Source organism: Gekko japonicus, unplaced genomic scaffold (assembly GCF_001447785.1).
Source record: "Gekko japonicus isolate JY-2015 unplaced genomic scaffold, Gekko_japonicus_V1.1 scaffold199, whole genome shotgun sequence".
NCBI classification, from domain to species: Eukaryota; Metazoa; Chordata; class Lepidosauria; order Squamata; family Gekkonidae; genus Gekko; species Gekko japonicus.
The window spans coordinates 558,702-581,115 of NW_015168657.1; the positions used below are offsets into that span (position 1 = coordinate 558,702).

At 40.6% G+C, this 22,414-nt stretch overlaps 1 protein-coding gene across 1 annotated transcript in view; it reads right to left on the reverse strand.

Moving 5' to 3' along the window:
• The window catches only part of INADL (InaD-like (Drosophila)), a 250,101-nt gene that overhangs the window by 123,384 nt on the left and 104,303 nt on the right, over positions 1 to 22,414 (reverse strand). Inside the window, exon 27 of the mRNA XM_015415230.1 lies at positions 15,575 to 15,683. Within this exon, the coding sequence (XP_015270716.1) occupies positions 15,575 to 15,683 (109 nt within the window). The remainder of the gene's footprint in view (positions 1 to 15,574; positions 15,684 to 22,414) is intronic.

Here is a 22,414-nt window from a genome sequence, read left to right on the forward strand (position 1 = left end):
GAACAAACCACAGAGAGAGGAAATGGGGGGGAAGCCTTGGCGAGGTTGTCCAGAGCAGCTCCAAACAAGCCACCGAGGGCGGGGAGTCAGTGCGTCTGGCAGCTGCAGGGGAGTGAGTGAGAAAGTGAGTGAGTGTGTGTTTGTGTGTTATGATATTCCCCCACACACATGAGTATCGCGGGCGGGCGCCACTTGTAACTAATATTTTACTACATGGTGATAGTGGAAAGTTCCATCAAGTTGCAGCCAAGTTATGGTGATCCCAAAGAGTTTTTAAGGCAAAAGACATTCAGAGGTGGTTTGCTATTGCCTGCCTCTGCATGGCGATCCTGGACTTCCTTGGTGGTCTCCCATCCATATACTTTTTTTGGCCCCCCGTAGGGGATTTGTTGTTTTTTTTAATTGACTCTTCTAAAAAGAAGAGAGTTTATTCTTTTTTCATATAAGAAAAAGGGAGGTCTATAGTGGGATAAAGAAAAGGTTGGGTGATATTATTATTAGTATGTTAGTCTTTTACTAGTAATACACAAATCTTCTTTTGACTTCTTCTGCGAGTTGTCAGTCGTCTTTCATCTTTACCTGTAAAGAAAATAAAAATTATTAATGGATTAATAGTGTCCCTTTGGTTTTTGTTAGAAAAGTCTTTTCATGCGCTTTCCGAATTTGTCTTCATGGTTTGGGCAGCCTCCCTTTTACGTCTCTCAGATTATATGACGGACCCTTTCCTGCTCCTTTATCTTCCGGGGTCTTGACTTCCCCCTCCGAGCCGCTGTCTCTGTCACTGGCCAAATCCGTGGCGAGTGCTGCTTCCTCCAAGCTGGCGTGCCTCTTCAAAAAATCTTGAGCTTTGAAGATGGAGTCAATCTTCTCTCTTTTATCCTTGAACTTGAAGGTAAGCTGGAATCAACCAGCGATAGTTAGTTTGATGGTTCTGCAAGAATAAGGTTGCCTGTTTTTAACGGGAGCGGTGGCACAGGCGGTTAAACGCCTGCCTGTAACAACTAAGAACAGTCGCGTTGGCTGTTCAAGAATCCACCGCGGCCAGGATGAGCTCCTGGCCCGAAAAGTCCCAGCTCCCGCCCACCCAGCGGCCCGAAAGCAACTAAGATCAAGCGAGTAGGCAAATGGGTACCCACCCTTAGATGGGTGGGGGGCACCCTCCTCCAGTGAGGTGTGTGATGGCAGCAGCGGCGGCAACATCGGCAAGAACATCAGCGGCTGCAGTAGCAACGGCGGAACCTGGATGGCGAGGAGCGGAGGAAGCAAGAACTGGCAGAGCGATCCCTGGCGGCCGTTCTTACATCAAGCGGCAGACGGCTGCAGTGGAGACCAGAAGAAGACGCGCAATGACGTGCATTGTGGGCGCGGCGGAGCCGAAGAGGACAGAGCCGAGGCCAGGAGCAAGCACGGAGCATGCGTCAGAAGCGGTCCCATCAAGGAAGCAGCCGGCCAGCGAGATACCAGAGTCCGCCGGAGAAAGAAAGAAGCCGAAGCCAGAAGATACAGCAGGTCCGCCACCACCAGGGTGCTGGTAGGAGATCCCCACCCCTATACCATGTGGCCTTAGGTAGGATCAAATAGTTCTTAGAACACCCCCTGTAAACCGCCCAGAGACCCCTTAGGGGGTTAGGGCGGTATAACAAGTTGAATAAATAAATAAATAAAATAAATAAAGACTAACAGGGTATGAGCTTGTGTGAGTCACTGCTCACTTCTTCAGACTGAGCAGTGACTCACAAAAGCTCATACCCTGCCACAAATTTTGTTAGTCTTTAAGGTGCTACTGGACTCTTGCTCTTTTTTTTACTGTTGCAGTAGAACAATGATAAAGAAAACTGCCTCTTTGGAGTTGTTACAGGAAGTCAGATGCAGATTCAATGAGTTTTAACTTATTCAGGCTCATTTATGCTTTCTAATGGTACAAAGCCTATTAAAAACCTTATTACTTATTTATATAAAACGTTTCTATGCCACCTTTCCACCCAATAGGGGATCCAAGGTGGTAAACATTAAACCATTAACGCATTTCAACCATTAGAACATTTGAGACATTAAAACAACCATTTTAAATGTTTTAATGTCTCAAATGTTTTAATACTTTAAAGTACATATAAAATATTTAAACAATTCTATAAACCACATAAACACCTATAGCAACACAACTGGGGGGAGGCCAATGACAGTTATTGGGGGAACACTGAACAAAGCAAAAAGGGTCTTTACCCACTGGCAGAAGACAAGGATAGATGGAGGCAAACGAAGTTCCCTGGGGAGGGATTTCCAGAGTTAGGGGGCCATGTCCAAGAAGGCCATTTCTTGGGTTGCCACTCCTCTATTTTTTAAAAAGGCATTTCAAAGTGGAAGCACGTTATGTCCAAATAAGATGAGGATTGTGCTAATCAGTACACAACTGTATACACAGCTGAAGTAAATACACAACTGAAGTGGAAAAATTATATAAGATTTTAGGGGGAAAGTTGTAGCACTAAACAAAGAGCATTAGTAGTGAACTGATGTAATCTTCGAACATGTTTGTGGTACCTTTTTTTTGATGATTTTCAAACACTGATTATGAGTCTCAATTGATTAAAACATAATGTAAACAACAACCCAAGGGAGCGTCCCGAAGATGCATCCGCCATTCGCGAAGTCCAAATCGGAAGCCCGTAGGGGATTTTTAAAATTTGCATTTCTATAAACTACAAACTATAAAAACTACAACGAAATCAGGGTGGGGAACTACATACTATAGCAAAAAGTAAAGAAAACCCTCTAAAAACCGAAGAGATGGTGATCTTACATACTGCTTAAATTTATAAGCTTATAACACTTAATTGCTTAAAAATTAATTGAATTAATTTAATACTTTTATTTCTTTGTCTTTGAACTTCAAGGTGGTCCCATTTGTCGCTTTAAGAATTTGATCTCTCACTTGTCTTCTCGAGAATCTAATAATCACTTCCCCAGGCAGATTATTTTTTCTTATAAATTCCGAATATGATCTGTATATCATATCTATTTCGCTTTGTAAAGTTTCCATTTTTATATCTGCCATAGGTCCTAGTGCATCGCATATTGTCTGTTTCAGATTCTCTGTTTTTTCTTCAGGAACATCTTAAAATCTTAGAACATAGCGGATCCAGTTCTGGTATGGCACGACGATGGGCGGCTTTTGGATCGCTCCGAGCCACCCAACTCCTTACCGTTCCTTTTTTAGCCTCCCGGTGCTGGGAGAGCTTGACCAGTCATCCCGGAGAGAGGGCTGAAGCAGGGGGCTTGTTTTGGCCCCTCCCGCAACCGGCAAATGCAGGGGGGTGACCACTATTGCTCCGAAGCGGGAGTGATTTGCGGGGTAGAACATGGCTGCCATCTGTTTTAACCACACTGGGATTTAAAATTTATAATTATTGCAGCAACACAGAAGAAGTAGTCAAGAAAATTGTGAGTATGCATATTTCGGAGTCTTATGCAGAGAAGCAAAAAAGAAATTCCCCAACCAAATGTGCTCAGAAATGAGGAGGATAGCGGCTGGGAGACGTATGCAAGATGACTTTGTGTCTTTTAAGTGTTTATTTCTTCAGGCATAAGATGGGTTATAGTTGGTGGGGTTTTTTGTTTTTGTTTTTTCTGTTTATCAGCAAGGATTTACAAAGGACAATGGCTGGCTGAAAGTTTATTGGCTATTCAGAACATTGTTTTTGGAACCTGAATGAATTGGTTTGAAGAAATTAACTAAAATGGCGTTTGCACTGAGGACGGAGGAGGAGATTGATGAAAATATGGAGGTGGACGAGATGACAATTGAACAGTTTATCAGAGTTCTGAAAGAGGGGATACAAAAAGGATGCGAGGAAACATGTGCAAACTTAAGGAAAATATCATATAACACCCAAGCAGAAACTGAGAAAAAGAATGAGCAGGAGCAATCTATTTTAGTAGAAACCCTAGATGTTCAGCAAAAGGAGAAAGGTGGTTATTGTGTGGTAGAAAATCCGGGGTTTCTACAAGAGAAAGACCATGGAGAAACTCTATACCCCTCAACCAAAACAGTGAGAATGAAACAAAAAAACCATCTTGTGTAAAGTCAGAACTGCCAAAAGAAAATGGACAATGACTGAAAAACAAAAAAGAAGAAAATAGGAGAACAAAAAGAAAAAAAACCACGGGCTTGGAAATTTAAAAGAAACAACAAAATGTGGGAATTAGAGTCTGTGAGAGCTAGAGGGGGGAGTTTAGGAAACCAGTACACACATAAAGGAAGAAGACATGTAGAAATGTTGTGTAGGAGAAGAAAAGGGAAAAAATCACGGGCTTGGAAATTTAAAAGACACAATAAAATGTGGGAACTAGAGTCTGTGAGAGCTAGAGGGGGGAGATTAGGAAACCAGTACACACATAAAGGAAGAAGACATGTAGAAATGTTGTGTCAGAAAAATAGATTACAGATGTTTAGGAGGAAAAATAAGTTATATTAATGAGGTGGAATGATTGGTTTTCTTTTGATATATGCCTAGCTGGAAAAATGACCTTAAAACCTTTTTTGCTGTATATTAGAGTGGTGATTAAGAAAGCCTTATTATGTGTAATCTAAAGATAAAAGATGCTGGAAATAATAGAGATGTTGAATTGTTTAAAGCCATTTAATTATGTTTAATTATGTTAGAATATTTTGGTTAAGTACTAATTAATTTTGATAATAGTTCAATATGATTTTGAGTGATAATATGATTTTTTAAGTTAAAATCAGTATAAAGGTTCAATAAATTGTTAGTAAAAGTAACATATGTAAAGAATATCAAGATTATACACGGCATTTATATTAAAAAACAATGAATTGGCAGATTAGTGGAGTATAATAGGAGAGGTTAGAATATGGATGAACAATTGTTTGACTGTATTTAATAGTGTTGGAGTATTGTGTTATGTTGGTGTAATTAAGTTCTAATTAATTTTGATAATAGTTTAGCATGATGGTGTTGGATAAAGATTAACTTTGAGACGAACAAAGAAAGATAAAGACCTGGCAGAATATAACTGGAAGATATAGATGTAAATAAGTGTAAAATCCTCATTTAATGGAGTTAACTTTCAAGCTAAGCTTGATATAATGGTTCCAACAAAATGATAAACTAATTTAAATGTAGAGATTAAATGAAAATTTAAAAGGGTAATAAAAGAAAAAGACTTTAAAAATTGCAATATTAAACCCTGTACCTATACTAAAAGCAAAGAAGTGGCAGACTACTGGAAGATGTGTAATAGTAATAGTTAGAACCTTGAACGGTGAAGATAATGATGATTGTAAACAGTGAATATGAATATCTTATACGACTAATATGAGCTGACAGTGTAATTTTAAAAATGTAGTATTTAACTTTTAAAGGAAATAGAGATAGAAGTAGCTACTCAACACAGAATTGACCTAAAGGTTGAATATAAGAACAAAATAATAATTTTTTGTCAAATTTTTCTGTTAACCTGTGTTGCTGAAAAGAAAAATTGCTATCTTAGGGTTTTTGTATGTAGTATTGTTGATGTTCTTGTTTATATGTATATGATACAGGCTTATAGTTCTAAAAATCCAATAAATATATTGTTAAAAAAAGAAATCTTAGAACATAGCTTGCTCTTTCCATTTGTAGCTGTAACAATTGGGACTCCTCTGTCAATCTCTTCTTTTCCATCACCTGGAGTTGTTTTTTTTAGTTTTTTTAGTGTTGGTATCCACTTCTTTTACTTTTTGTTCAGTCTTGTCTTTCTTTTGGCTATTTCAGATAGTTGTAATTGCTGTGTGTCGAGTTTGCTGTGCAATGCCATAACTTGTTCCAGCAGGGGTCGCAATGCATCCGACAGCATCCTTTGTAACTCCACAGTTGTGTCCTGTCCAGGGGAAGGACTTGCTGACCCTGTATTTCCGGCAAAAAGTTTTGATTTAGCTTGTTTGTCTTTCTCATCCTTCCTTGTGGGCGCCATCATTGAGATTGTTTACGATTCTTGCAAGTTACTACAATCTCTGATTCTCTCAGGTAAATTTAGTAAGTTCTTATATGCCTTTAGTTTCAGTCTCTCTTACTTCAATCTTCCACCCTCCCTTTTTACCGTGTTAAAGTTCGCTTACAGTCTTTTCTTATCAGGGGAGAGTCCCCCCCCTTTTTAAAAGGAGGATTTCCGCCGCGGTTTGGTGATTCTTGCTTAAAACTCCAGACTCACATTTCAAGGTTTCACTTTCTCATGTTCCGCTGGATCATCAAGTGCCTGATCGGGTGTGCTGCTCTTAGTCCCATTTGGGAGCTCTGCGGGAGGACCTTTGGGGCACCAGAATGCCTTGATCCGCTGGCTGCGTGCTGGGGGGAGAGGCGAACTTAATCCCCATGGCTAGGAGCTCATTCCCAGAGCTCCTGGGGAGCGTGGACATTTGCGCCCCCTCCCCACCGCAAGCTCACACTCCGCTTCCTTGGGAGCGACCGAGGATTGCGGCCGCCATCAGGAGTGCCAAAACCGGAACTCCATCTCCCATCCAAATACTGACCAGCACTGACCCTGCTTAGCTTCCAAGATCTGATGAAGTCAGGCTAGCCTGGGACATTCAGGTCAAGGCCTCAGATTTGACTATATATATATAAATAACAATATTTTACTGTATGAATATTTTACTATATTATCACTGCAAGGTTCAATGGGTTATCCTTATGGGTCAATTATAAGGAACAAAAATTAGCTGCACTTGAATAATCATTTGTTGCAACTTTCTTAAGAAGCTGGTTTACTTTGAAAAACCCTGAGAGATATTTATTATAGAAATGATAGTTATTATATTAACTGTATAAAAAAAATCTGGACTAAGTTTAACAGAAAGTTATCTCCTCAGTTTCCCCCATTAATGTTGGTAGTAAGAGAACTGGCACCTAGGGTGGGAGAATCCAGATTGTGAAAAATGGGAAAGAACTGGACTTGATTGGTATTGTGATTAAATAAAAGACAAAAAATAGTTCAGTACAGTTATGTACAGTTATGTATCCCCCTCATGGATCACTGCCTTGTCATGGCGAGGGGGCTTGCATGGTTCGATGAGGCTGTGGGCTATGCTGTGGAGGGCCACCCAAGACAGACAGGCCACAGCAGAGAACTCAGACCAAGTGTGATCCCCTGGAGAAAGAAATGGCAACCCACTCCAGTATTTTTGCCAAGAAAACCCCATGGGCAGTATCAAAAGGCTAAAAGATATGACGCCGGAAGATGAGCCCCTCAGGTCGGAAGGTGTCCAATATGCTACTGAGGAAGAGCAGAGGGCAAGTACAAGTAACCTCAGAAAGAGTGAAGCGGCTGGGCCAAAGTCGAAAGGACGCTCAGTTGTGGATGTGTCTGATGGTGAAAGGAAAGTCTGATGCTGCAAAGAACAATACTGCATAGGAACCTGGAATGTTAGATCTATGAATCAAGGTAAGCTTGACGTGGTAAAAAATGAGATGGCAAGACTGAACATTGATATCTTAGGAATCAGTGAACTAAAGTGGACAGGAATGGGCGAATTTAACTCAGAAGACCATTATATCTACTACTGTGGCCAAATATCCTGTAGAAAAAATAGTGTGGCCTTTATAGTCAACAAGAGAGTGCAAAAGTCAGTACTGGGATACAATCTCAAAAATGACAGAATGATTTCGGTCCAATTCCAAGGCCAACCATTCATCATCACAGTAATCCAAGTCTATGCCCCAACCACTGATGCAGAAGAGGCTGAAGTGGACCGGTTCTATGAAGACCTACAACACCTCCTAGAACTAACACCAAAAAATGATGTCCTCATCATCATAGGGGACTGGAATGCTAAAGTAGGAAGTGAAAAGGTAACTGGAATAACAGACAAGTTTGGCCTTGGAAAGCAAAATGAAGCAGGGCAAAGGTTAACAGAGTTTTGTCAAGAGAACACACTGGTCATAGCGAACACCCTTTTCCAACAACCTAAGAGGCGACTCTACACATGGACATCACCAGATGGGCAACACCGAAATCAGATTGACTATATAATTTGCAGTCAAAGATGGAGAAGCTCTATCCAGTCAGTAAAAACAAGACCTGGAGCTGACTGTGGTTCAGATCATGAGCTACTCATTGCAAAATTCAGACTTAAACTGAAGAAAATTGGGAAAACCACGAGGCCATTCAGGTTTGACCTAGATCGCATCCCTGATGAATATACAGTAGAGGTGAAGAATAGATTCAAGGGTCTGGATTTGATAGATAGAGTGCCTGAAGAACTATGGACAGAGGTTCGTGACATCGTACAGGAGGCAGCAATCACCACCATACCAAAGAAAAAGAAATGCAAGAAAGCAAAATGGCTTTCTGATGAGGCTTTACAAATAGCAGAGGAAAGAAGGAAAGCGAAAGGCAAAGGCGAAAAGGAAAGATTTACCCAACTGAACGCAGATTTCCAGAGAACAGCAAGGAGAGATAAGGAGGCCTTCCTGAATGAACAGTGCAAAGTAATAGAAGAAAACAATAGAATGGGAAGGACTAGAGATCTCTTCAAGAAAATTGGAGAAATCAAGGGAGCGTTCCATGCAAAGCTGGCCATGATAAAGGACAAAAACGGTAGGGACCTAACAGAAGCAGAAGAGATTAGGAAAAGATGGCAAGAATACACAGAAGAACTATACAAGAAAGACCTCAATGTCCTTGACAAACACGACGGTATAATCACTGACCTTGAGCCAGACATCCTGGAATGTGAAGTTAAATGGGCCTTAGAAAGCATTACTAACAACAAAGCTAGTGGAGGTGATGGTATTCCAGCTGAGCTATTCAAAGTCTTAGAAGATGATGCTGTTAAAGTTCTGCACTCCATTTGCCAGCAAATTTGGAAAACGCAACAGTGGCCACAGGATTGGAAAAGATCAGTATACATTCCAATCCCAAAGAAGGGCAATGCCAAGGAATGTTCAAACTATCGCACAATTGCACTCATATCACACGCTAGCAAGGTCATGCTCAAGATCCTACAAGCTAGGCTTCAACAGTACGTGGATAGAGAACTACCAGAAGTACAAGCTGGGTTTCGAAGAGGTAGAGGAACGAGAGATCATATTGCCAACATTCGCTGGATTATGGAGAAAGCAAGAGAGTACCAGAAAAATATCTACTTCTGCTTCATTGACTATGCTAAAGCCTTTGACTGTGTGGATCACAACAAACTATGGCAGGTCCTTAAAGAGATGGGAGTACCAGACCACCTCACATGTCTCTTGAGAAACCTGTATAAGGGCCAAGAAGCGACAGTTAGAACCGGATACGGAACAACTGATTGGTTCAGCATAGGAAAAGGAGTACGACAAGGATGTATACTGTCACCTTGCTTATTTAATATATATGCAGAGTACATCATGCGAAATGCTGGCCTGGATGAATCACAAGCGGGAATTAAGATTGCTGGGGAAAAGATCAACAACCTCAGATATGCAGATGATACCACTCTAATGGCTGAAAGTGAAAAGGATCTAAAGAGCCTCTTGCTCAGAGTAAAAGAGGAGAGCGCAAAAGTGGGCTTGAAGCTCAACATCAAAAAAACTAAGATCATGGCATCCGGCCCCATCACTCCTTGGAAAATAGAAGGGGAAGTCGTGGAAGTAGTGACAGACTTCACGTTCCTGGGATCCCAGATCACCGCAGACTGTGACAGCAGCCATGAAATTAAAAGACGCCTGCTCCTTGGAAGGAAAGCGATGGCGAATCTAAACAGCATGATAAAAAGTAGAGACATCACCCTGCCAACAAAAGTCCGCATGGTCAAAGCCATGGTATTCCCAGTAGTCATGTATGGCTGCGAGAGTTGGACTATAAGGAAGGTCAAGTGCCGAAGAATAGATTCTTTTGAACTATGGTGCTGGAGAAGACTCTTGAGAGTCTCTTGGACTGCAAGAAGAACAAATCAGTCAATCCTAAAAGAAATCAACCCTGACTGTTCCCTGGAAGGTCAGATAATGAAACTGAAGCTCAAATACTTTGGCCACCAAATGAGAAGGGAGCACTCACTGGAGAAGACCCTGATGCTGGGAAAGATTGAAGGTCAAAGAAGACGGGGACGGCAAAGGATGAGATGGTTAGACAGTGTCATAGATGCAATGAACATGAAGTTGAGCAAACTTCAGAGGACGGCGGAAGACAGGAAGGCCTGGCGTGATCTGGTCCATGGGGTCGCGAAGAGTCGGACTCGACTGTGCGACTGAACAACAACTAACAGTTATGTATCTGAACATAGTAACAGAGGTATACCAGTATTTCAATACTTAGAAATAAAGAGTTCTCTTGTTGTGAGGATTCATAAAGGGGAACATGGAAGGGGTTTGATTTCCTTCAAAATTCTCATTGCTTTAAATAGTGACAGTTTTCTGTCTACATGTTATAGCTTGTTATGTACTTATGTCTGGGTTCAGGTCAGGAGTATTTAAGGAAATGGCAATGTGCTTTAAATTTTGAGATCAATAACAGAATTTGGCATCAAGATCAGCAGATAAGAATCTTCCAGTGGTTCCTGGCCCCAAAGATTTTTGACCCTGGCCCCAGCCTGGTGGAACTCTCTGCTGAATGACATCCATGCTGTCTGATCTAAAGTTTCAGAGGGCATGTAAGGCACAGATGTTCCACCAGGCCTTTGGTTGAGGCCAGCGACGGTTCCTTACATCTGCCTGGCACCCTCCCCTCCTCCCCCAAAACTGAATGCTAGATATGCCATCTTGTTCTAAAAATGTTTTCAAATATATATGTTTGAATGTCTTTATATTGATTTTTATGGTTCTAATTGGTTTTATAATGTATTGAATTATTTTGCTGTAACCCGCCCTGAACCCCCCATAAGCGCAGAAGGGTGGTCAAGAAATCTAATGAAATAAATTAAATCATTTTGATCTATCATTTTTCATTAATGTTAGCTTAAGAGAGAATGCTATAAAAATGCTTTACCACTGGCACCTCTCTCTGGTTAGACTGGAAAGGAAGTACGGAGGCATCAGTAATCACCATAGGTACTCTAATGAACCCCATGCTGATTTTATAAATATATGGTGGGAATGTATTAGAGCAATGTAATATTGGAAGCTGGTGCTCTCAAAAGGAATTGGACACAATATTGAAGGTGCACCAGAATTATTCTTGTTAAACTATTCAGCCTCTATTCCAAAGAAGCTTCATGTGATAACACTGTATGATATAAAAGCCACTAGATTAACCTTAGCTGAGGTTTGGAAGCAGAAGAAAATACCAATGAGATGAACTTTTAAAGATAAAGATTTTTTATTTATATATAAAGCTTTCAGCTCCTAAAAAACGAAGATGTTTTTTAGAATTGACTGAACTTGGCAAGGAGTTTTAAGTCAAATGGAGCAAATAATGCAAAGAGTATAGTTTTTATTATTTTTTCTCCTTCAGCTTGTTTAAATAACATATTTGCTTATCTGTAGTTTGCTTACAAACAATAAAAAAGAGTTAAGCAGAAGCAAAAACTTAAAACACCAGTCTCCTTGCCAATTATCCTCCTTTTATGTCATAACTAAGGGACCAAATACTCTTGCAAATAAAGCCAAATAAGCACTGCACATTATTTAAATGTGAGAAAAGTCCACATTTACTAGACAGCCATCTTTAACGTATTTTTCCTTGTGCACATCTTTAACAGCAACACTTACTGGTGACTGCAGTGACATCTATTGGAGAGGCAGTGTTTGACTTCACATTCCTCTTCACTTTATGACAAGCAGTGTACACTCCAGTTTTTGTAACAATCAGTTTGCTTTCTTTTTTCTTCCTCTTGCAGAGCTAATTGTCCCCAAGAAGTTACTTTCTCCAGTAACTTCACAGGGCAGTCAATACAAGTCAAGTACCTAAAGCTTCACCATGCCCATCATTTTAACAAATTCATACCAGGACTTAACATAGTATTATACAGTTTTTATTATATTTATGCAGAAAAACATCCAGCTTGTTTCTGCAGTACTAAGTATGCCTGAGAAACAGCACAATCATTATCAATAGTAGTGGGTTGGACCATAAGTCTTTTTTTAGCCCATGAAAGTTATGGTGGTGAATTTCCTGATTCTCCTCCCCCATTACAGACCCCCTTGTTGCACTCTACCAGCTCACAAACTCAGGGAGCTACATTTGAGGGATCACAAAAGGCTGCTGGGAGTTGTTCTGTTCATGGTTATAGAATCACAGAATCATAGAGTTGAAAGGGATCTCCAGGGTCATTGAGTCCAACCCTCTGCACAATGTAGGAAATTCAAAAATACCTCCCCCCCACCCCCAGTGACCACTGTTTCATGGCCAGAAGATGACAAACAAAAACAAAAACCTTCCAGGATCTCTAGTCAAACTGCTTTGGAGAAAAATTGGTTCTTGACCCCAAAGTGGTGATCAGCATTTCCCTGGGCGTGTATGAAAGGGCCACAAGAACTAAGCACTGATGCAAACTTTCCTGCCCTCCTTCTCATGATCTGCCTAAGTTCACAGAATCAGCATTACTGTCAGATGGCCATCTAGCCTCTGTTTGAAAACCCCCAACACCTCTCAAGGAAGCATATTCCACTGAGGAACTGCTCTAACTGTCAGGAAGTTCTTCCTAATGTTTAGCCGAAAACTCTTCTGATTTAATTTCAACCTGCTGGTTCTGGTCCGTCCTTCTGGGGCAACACAAAACAACTCTGTACCATCCTCTATATGACAGTCCTTCAAGTACTTGAAGATGGTGATCATATGACCTCTCAGTCATCTTCTCTCCAGGCTAAACACACCCAGCTCCATCAACCTTTCCTCATAGGACTTGGTCTCCAGACCCCTCACCATCTTCATTGCCCTCCTCTGGACACATTCTAGCTTGTCTATATCCTTCTTCAATTGTGGTGCCCAAAACTGAACACAATATTCTAGGTGAGGTCTAACCAGAGCAGAGTAAAGCAATACCATCACTTTGCGTGAACTGGACACTATACTTCTGTCAAAACAGCCCAAAACTGCATTTGCCTTTTAGCTACCGCATCACACTGCTAACTCATGTTCAGTGTATGGTCTACTAAGACCCCTAAATCCCTTTTGCACATAGTACTGCCAAGACAAGTCTCCCCCATCCTATAATTATGCATGATTTTTCCTACCTAAATGCAGAACTTTACATTTATCCCCACTGAAATTCATTTTATTTGTTTTCAGCCCAGTTTTCCAACATGTCAAGATCATCCTGTATCCTGACTCTGTCTTCTACCATATTTGCCACCCCTCCCAATCATTTAGTATCATTTGCAGATTTAATAAGCATTCCCTCTGTTCCTTCGTTCAAATCATTTATTAAGATGTTGAACAAAACAGGTCCCAGGACAGATCATTGAGGCACTCGTCACTCCTCTCCAAGAGGATAGAGAACCATTCTCAAGCACTATTTGGGTACGATCTGTCAACCAGTTACAGATCCACCTAATAGTCATAGGATCCAAATTCCATTTTACCAATTTGTCAACAAGAATATTATGTGGAACCTTATCAAAAGCCTTACTGAAATCAAGATAAACTATATCTGCAGCATTCCCCTGATCCAGCAAGGTAGTTACTGTCTCAAAATATATATATAAGGTTAGTCTGATATGACTTGTTCTTGAGAAACCCATACTGGCTCTTAGTAATCACAGCCATCCTTTCTAAATGCTCAAGGACTGTCTGTTTGATGATTTGTTCTAAAACTTTCCCAGGTATAGATGTCAAGCTGATGGGTCGGTAGTTACTCAGATCCTCCTTTTTCCCTTTCTTGAAGACGGGGCCAACATTTGCTCACCTCCAATCTTCTAGCACCTCACCTGTTCTCTTTTCCCAAACACTATGTGAGTACTTCAAGTTTGCAAAAGGTCTAGAACTATGAGAATGACAGGGGAAGCCTGTGAATAAGCAGTTGGGACAAATAATGTGGTAATTCCTGGCACTCTTTAAAACAGAATCCACATCAGGCTTGCTCACTGATCTAAGCAGCAAGATGACTCTCATCATAGAGCACTCCTCACATTTGTTACTGCTTCACCCACAACTGACATATTGATCTGACACACTACTGTACTGTACTGTACTGTATGTGCTTTTGGTCCTTAGGAGCAAAGAGGGGGGGGGGATGGAGAAATGGCAGACACAATGCTACAGGGAAGTACTGAAGATGGAGGGAGCCTAAAGAGGGACCCCATCATTCTCCTTTCCCCCTTCAGGGGACAATCGGATGCTTCTAATGTCCTGGCCCCACTGGTGGACCTCCTGATGGCACTGGTATTTCTGGCCACTGTGTGATACAGAGTGTTGGACTGGATGGGCCTTTGGCCTGATCCAACATTGGCATCTCTTATGTTCTTATGTCATTTGAAATTCAGGTTCTCTCCTCTCTCCCTGAACTTTCCCCCACTTCTTTCTCTCTCACCCCATTATATTTTATTCAGCCCTGAACTACTCATAAATCTTATTCTATAACCACACTCTCATCAACCCTTTCATGCCTTTTTGGGATTTGCATGTTTCTCTCACTCCACTGCAATTTAAAGTGAAGGAAGAATTATAGGGGAGGAGTTATGTACAATAATAGCCTTTTGTTCTTCACTCCAATGCCATTTGTGCTAAATGAATCCACACCACAGTGTAAAAACAGCATTAACATATTTGTGTATCTGCGGTTTCAAAGTACATGGCTTATCATGATTCAAATGGAGAAAATCAAATAAGCCAACCATAAGACTTTAAGAAGATGAGAACCTGAGGGCACTCAATGAAGTAGATTCAGAATGGACAAAAGGAAATTCTTCTTTACACAAGTGATTAAAATGTGACATTCATTGCCAGAGGATATAATGCTGGCCACAGGCACAGATGGCTTTTAAATGGACAGATGTGGAGGATGGGTTTATCAGTGGCTACTAGCCATGATGACTAAAGGGAACCTCCACATTTAGAGGCAGTAAACCTCTGAATACCAGTGGCAGGAGGCAACATCAAGAGAAGACCATGGCCTCTATGTCCTGTTGCTGGCCCTCCAGAATGACTGGAATAGGTTGATGGACTAGATGGACCACTGGTCTGATCTAGCAGAGATCTTATGAATATGGCATCATTCAGAAGCAACAACAAACAAAGAAATTGCATTGTTCTCTAAACATAAAGCTTGGTTCTCCTATGATTCAGATGTAAGAGCCATTGTTTGGACATCATGTAAACAAGCCTAGGAAAAATATGCAACGCGGTTCTTCTCCAGAAATGTAGACTGAAACATCAGTATACAGATACACCACCCATATTTACTTGCTCGGGAAACAAGTTTTCTTTACTTTCTGGAAGAGACCTTTTAGAATGTTGTCCACTATTAGTTTTGAGAAACAGCAGTTTAATAAATTTTGTGAAAATTAACTAGCCTATCAGAAACTGAGATCTCTCAACACTTTGACAAAATGTAATTGTGGTCCTATAAATACAGCCCCTACTATTGCCTGCTACTTCATAGCAGAATCACAGATAAAGAGCAATCCTTAACACAGAAATATTAGTAAAACACTGCATCATTTACCCTCTGTATAAAAGTCCTCATCTTCTTCCTCTGTCTCCTCAGAGATGGACTTTTTTTGTTCTTTGTAAGGAGGTGGCAATTTCATGGGTGGCGGTGCTCCACTTTTCTTCTTTTTTAAAAAAAAAGACAGAAGAAAACAGGATACATAAGACCTTCAGAATTGTTTTCCACTGCTTGACACAAAAAAGCCTTCATTTATATAAACATATTTTTAATGTATGTGCCACTCCCAAATGAAGGTTCAAGTTTAGTCAGGTTTTTTATTTCTATAAAAAATGCTCAATTTTTTTTAAAAACCAGAGCTGAATATAAGGAAAATGGATTTCAGATTAGGCTGCTTGAGAAACAGAATTAACAGCAAGGTACGTAACTAACAACATAAATTAAAACATCTCTGTTTGACAGGAACTTCAATCCATTTTTCTTTCTATAACTCTATTTTCTACAGACTTTACAAAAAGAACACTGCACATGTTAAAGCTGCCTAAGCATAATAACTACAATATTCTACTCGGATGTTAGGTACAGTTTTCAAAAATAAATTTATTATAAATTAGAATAAAATTTCATTACCTCACATAGATAAAGACATTTGCGATAATGATGCATATAGTGGTGCATATTCAACCTGAAGAGTTCTACAGCAGGTCACATCCAAGAATCTGTTTCTCTGGCTCAGAGTAACTGAATCGTTCTTTAGCTGCACAGTTTTACTACATTATGGTCAATTGCATCTCATGCAATCACAGCGCTATTAGCAAGATGCACTTTAGCAAACAAATGCTGAGACCGGATGCCATGAGATCAACATAAATGGCCAGAAAATCCTTCTTTTGCAGTACAGAGCTATTATCTAGGATTCACATGTCATATTAGGAGGATATTTCTTCAAATGCATATAAGAAGAGCAAAATCTATATAATTTTTTAAAAATCTACACTTCTACTATTTCACATAATTCCTATCAGCAATATATATGAGAGGTGCCAATAATATGAGCAGCAACTTTTCTGCCACTGTGATCTGAAATTATTATGCTCTCATAAAATAAATTCGATCGATAACAAAAAAATGAATAAAAAGAATAAAACAGTTAAATATCAATAATAAATTTCATAATAAAATTGCACCAAGGTTGCACAGAAGAAGTGTAGAGATGCTCAGGAGCTAGAAGGCAACAGGTCATCTGGAGAAATGGCTTCCACCAGAGCCTACCATATTTTAAGAATAATGGCTAATTAATTAATTAAGCCAAAGGGTTGTATTTTAAATCATGTTTTAACATGAGTTTTTCCTCACAGTGATGTTACACCGAATTCTTTTTACCTTTGCCCTCATTCAAATACCATTTTCAAAGGCACAGTGAAGACTGTCTCCATTTTGATTCAATAAAGTGCAATCTTAAAGGAATTATACACTTAATTATTTTGATCATATTTTTCTCTTTTCCTCTCCTCTTCAAGGAATTCAGGGTGATGTATATGGTAATCTCGTCCTCCAGTTTATCCTCACAAGAACCCCATAAGGTAGGTAAGATTAAGAAATCATGACCACTCCACCAGGGAACTTAATGGCTGAGTGTGGATTCTGTGGTTACACACTATTTTTATAGAAAGTGGCTTGAATTGTGTTTTTAATTGCCCAAATTCAGTATTTTTTTTTACTTAGAAGTATATTTATTCACAGGAAGTATCCTCCATTACATAGATGCTAAAAGCACATAACTGCACATACAGATACAGAAAGAAAGATCATGCATCATCCAGATGAAATATCTTCATTTGCTTAACCTTCATCCAAATACGTCATGTTAACAATATGGAGCCATTTAAAAATCTATACAGTGTCCTTTTCGCTCCCAGTCTCCATAACGAGTTGGTTCAGGGCCTCTGGGTTCACCCTTTTCTTTTGTTGCAGGATTGATGTCATCAGGAAATTTTTCTGGTGGCTCTTTTTCAGCACTGGATTTTTCTGACTTAACAAAATGGCGACCTAGAGGTAACGTTGGTTTCTCAAGACATTGCTTGGTGGGCTCAGCATTCCCTTTTGTGCTAAAGTTAGCACTTCCCAAATAATTATGCAGCACAACTGACCTGTAGCAATTAAAGATTGGCCCAGCTGCCTCACAGCCATTTCCTGGTTGGACTGGGAAAAGGTGTACAGCTTGCTAGACCTTCTGGTTGCTCTGGCGTGCTTCCTAAATCTCATGCGCTTGCAATTCAGGAGCTGAGATGATGACCACATACAGTGTTCTTGGAATGTATTCCCCAATGTCTTGGGAAGGAAATTAACTCCTTTCCTGACGCACTTTAACCCAGCTTAGTTTTGTATATGGTTTGACGGGATCAATATTCCAGTCAGTATTAACAACTGTATTTGAGCCTGGCCATAAAACCGGTTCATCATATATTCTACCACACATATGCACTTCAAGTACTGTATGCACTATAAGTATTATAGAATACAACTTGTAAGGATAATACCATGATTATACAGTTGTCTGGATAGGTTCCTCCTCATATATATGTTTGTTAATTTATGGAACTGTGACCAATAGCATTAATTCACAAACTTTAGGAGCTTCTTTCTTGGTGTCCTTCCTTGGGTATACTGTCCTTGCATGGGGGCAGTAAGGATACACACTTTAAAATCAGAAGTGTGTTTGCGTGTGGAAGGACCATGACTAACTTACCACAATAGCTTTGTGGGTACTATTGGATGAGTTTTCTGAGGGAGGGTTGTTGACTCAGTAGATACAATCTACTCCTTCAGCTCTACAAATTTCTATGAACAGAGAGGATGGCAGTGACCTCCAAGTTAGGCAAACTAAGGTCACAAAATTACCCCCCTATTAGAATCAAATTCTTCACTTCTTTTTTGAACTGAACTAAAGGGGTATGTAGAGAAGTTTTTGTAATGATACACCCCCCTGCTTTCCTTGCCCAAGAGAACCTGAGATGTGATTGGGGAGTCTAAATGTGTAAGAGGATGCTTTCCCACTTGAACCATTCCCTCCTATCATATAGGGCAGTTTTGCTCCACTCAAACACTCCCCTTCTCTGACTATTAGTAGTTTGAAGCTCTGATAAAGGTGATCATGTGTATGTATGTATATGTTAGCAGCCAAACACACCCTTCTTCCTCCCTGCCTGCTAACCAACTCTAGCACTGTCAGGAGTTTTGGTCTAAGCATGGATGAATGGCCAGCAGGTTTGGGAAAACTCTTTGGTTACAGTCTGAGATTCTTTTAAATAAGAAAAAATATTTATTCAATTATAAACACTTTTTATTTCTAAGAACACAGAAACATAGGAAAGTCTTTGAACATTAGTAGGAATGTTACAGAAACAAACAAAACCAGAAGTTAACTATATTGTATAGATCACTGTTTTTCCTTGGCATTCTGGCCGAGGAAAAGCAAAACTGAAAATCTGAAACAGAAGCTAGTCAAGGTAGACTTTATTTCTCCCCATTCCCTTAGCTTGTGCACCTTTCACAGAGCATGTTAAACCTTTAAACTCTTTCTGTCCCAGCTGGGAGGGTTTCGTGTTGACCTATCCTGAAACTGGGCTTGTGTCCTGCCCTTTCCTTGATCATAAGGCATGTACGTGTCCTCAGTCTTTACAGCCTACCCAAACAGTGATCCACCTAGCTCTTCCCGGGGGGGGGGGGGGCCCCGGTGCTTCCACACACTGCTAAACACAGTTTTCCCACAAAATATCCTTAGCTGAATTCTCTCAGCTGAAAGCAAGTAAAAGTAGTTTGAAGCTCTGATAAAGGTGATCATGTGTATGTATGTATATGTTAGCAGCCAAACACACCCTTCTTCCTCCCTGCCTGCTAACCAACTCTAGCACTGTCAGGAGTTTTGGTCTAAGCATGGATGAATGGCCAGCAGGTTTGGGAAAACTCTTTGGTTACAGTCTGAGATTCTTTTAAATAAGAAAAAATATTTATTCAATTATAAACACTTTTTATTTCTAAGAACACAGAAACATAGGAAAGTCTTTGAACATTAGTAGGAATGTTACAGAAACAAACAAAACCAGAAGTTAACTATATTGTATAGATCACTGTTTTTCCTTGGCATTCTGGCCGAGGAAAAGCAAAACTGAAAATCTGAAACAGAAGCTAGTCAAGGTAGACTTTATTTCTCCCCATTCCCTTAGCTTGTGCACCTTTCACAGAGCATGTTAAACCTTTAAACTCTTTCTGTCCCAGCTGGGAGGGTTTCGTGTTGACCTATCCTGAAACTGGGCTTGTGTCCTGCCCTTTCCTTGATCATAAGGCATGTACGTGTCCTCAGTCTTTACAGCCTACCCAAACAGTGATCCATCTAGGCTTCCCGGGGGGGGGGTGGGCGGCGGCGGCAGTGGTGAGCTTCATCCTGTGTCTCCATAAAGGGCAACCATTTCCACTCAGCCTTAAATCCAAGGAGTTTATTGCTCTGTTCCCAGGAAAAAGAGTGGCCTATCTGAGCTCCAGTGCCTCTTCTGTGTTAATCAAGGTGTCCTGCATTTCCCAGTTATAACAGTTCTAACCAATTGTTTCTTGAGGTTTGCTGTAAAAGTTTGAGAACACATAAATCAACTGTTGGACAAATCAGTTACAGCAGTGCAGCTAATGTTGGTTAGATAGCAGCTCTACTTTCCAATGGTTGTTTCCAGAGGTCATTTCGAGGGGGATCGCGACGGATCACAGTTCCCCCGGGTGAGGTACGGGGGCGAGGCACATGACGAAGCCCCGCCCCCTGCTTCCGGCCGCCCCGCTTCCGGCCCTCATTCAGCCAGGAGGAGGCAGGAGAAGAGGGAGGGTAAGTTGCTTCCTCCCTACCCCGCCCGCCGTTCTTGCAGGTCCCCCGCCGGGCCCCTCATGGGGCTCGGCAGTGGAGCTGCAAGGCCGGCAGCGGCGGCCGGGACCGTTGGGGGTGGGGTGTGTGGCCTTATGACACACTTCCGGTGATGTCAGGGGGTGTGGCCTTATGACACACTTCTGGTGATGTCAGGGGTGTGGCATATGCTAATGAGTTATGCTAATGAGTTCCCCTAGCTCTTTTTCTACGAAAAGACCCCTGGTTGTTTCCATGTTTAACTTAAAAGCTAAGTCTACCACAAAGAGCTTCAGACTAGCTCCATGTAATAAATGAAATTAACAGAGCACCACATTTGAAAAATGAAGGGTTTCCCATGCAACTTAAACAGGATGACTTGAATGGGTTGATACTAAAAATGGTTCAGCTGTATTTACAGTTCAGTCTTTTAAAACATGCATTAATTAATTGAAAGCCATGTACTAATTATATTTTGGGAATCAGTAGTAGAGCTCACTGCAGGTTCAATCACTGTCAACTCAACTGAAGAAATCTGAGGTAGGAGGTGCTTTTTTCACCTGAGACCCTGAAAAACACTGCCCAATTCAGGACTAAATATTTGAGCCAAATATTTGATTCAGCATAAGCAACTTCATATAATTGATCCCTGATTTTTCTTTTACATGCTTAGGACTCTGCACACTGGGATTTTGTCAACTGGACACTTCAGCTGATTCCTAATATTATGCCAGCTCTAGAACTCGTATACTCCATAGCCTTTGATTACATCCCAAGTACCCACATCTACTATTAATACTCTAAGTGATGAAGATAAAATCTTATTGTTGATAGAAGGGGAAAAAACCATTAGCAAAACAACCACATTTTGTTCATGTTTTCAACAACGAGGAATAATGCATAATTTAACAGTACAGCTTATACCCAGAGGCTTGTGCAAGATAATTTTTAACTTTAATTCTGGGAAAGAATTCTGCTTGAATATGATCTTCGCAACGAAATTACTTTTTAAAGTAGCAACCAGGGAATGCCTAAATGTTGTAAGGAATGTTGTATTACTATACAGTCATGAATTTGACGTATAGAGTAGGAAATTATCTGCAGCAATGGGAAACTCTTTAGTGGTCAAGCAGAGAACAACATCTTATGGTACCCTCCACACAACCCACTTCATATGGCAGAGGCAAGAGCAGATCTTCATGCATACGTTATTTACTCCAGTATCACATAATGAACATACATGATGAATTCTCCCTAACAAGCATTCTCAGCTGCCAGTGCCAGACTTTGGATCTGTTTTCCTCCAGGAGATCCAGCAAAGAGAGGTTATTTTCTCATGTGAGGTTTCAATTGGTCTTGTTTCAAATAGTATCCTAATGCAAATGAAAACAATTTATTTGCTGAGTAGTAATATTCAGTTTTTCTTCTGCAATTATTTCCCCATTAAGAACATCTTTTTTTTTTGCCATCAAGTCACAGCTGACCGTGCTTTTACTCCTGGGGAGCCATTGCTGCCAATCTCCAGCAAGGAGATAAGGTTGCCACCTCCAGGTTGAGAAAAGGGGTGGAGCTTGGAGAGGGTGGGGGTTGAGGAGGCGTGGGTTCTGAGACAGGTACAATGCCATAAACTCTACCCTCGAAAGCAGCCATTTCATCCTGGGGAACCATTGTTGCCAATCTCCAGGGGAGGGCTGGAGATTACTCAGAATTACAATTGCTCTTCAAATGGAAGAGACCAGAGCCCCTGGAGAAAACAGTAAGCTCTGTGTCATTATACCCTGCTGAGGTCACCACAGCAAATTGACGCTGTGTGCCCAAGGTCAGGGCACCCACACAGAGCCTCTTTCTAGAGCTTGTTGTATTTATTTCCACAATGGGTCTTATTCCTAGTTTATTATAATTCTTAACAAATAAGAGAACATATAGTCAACCAGCTAACTGCAGCAAAATCTATAAAATTAAAAGCAAAAAATCTGAAAAATAAAACAAGCAGTAAGAAACTAAACAACCAT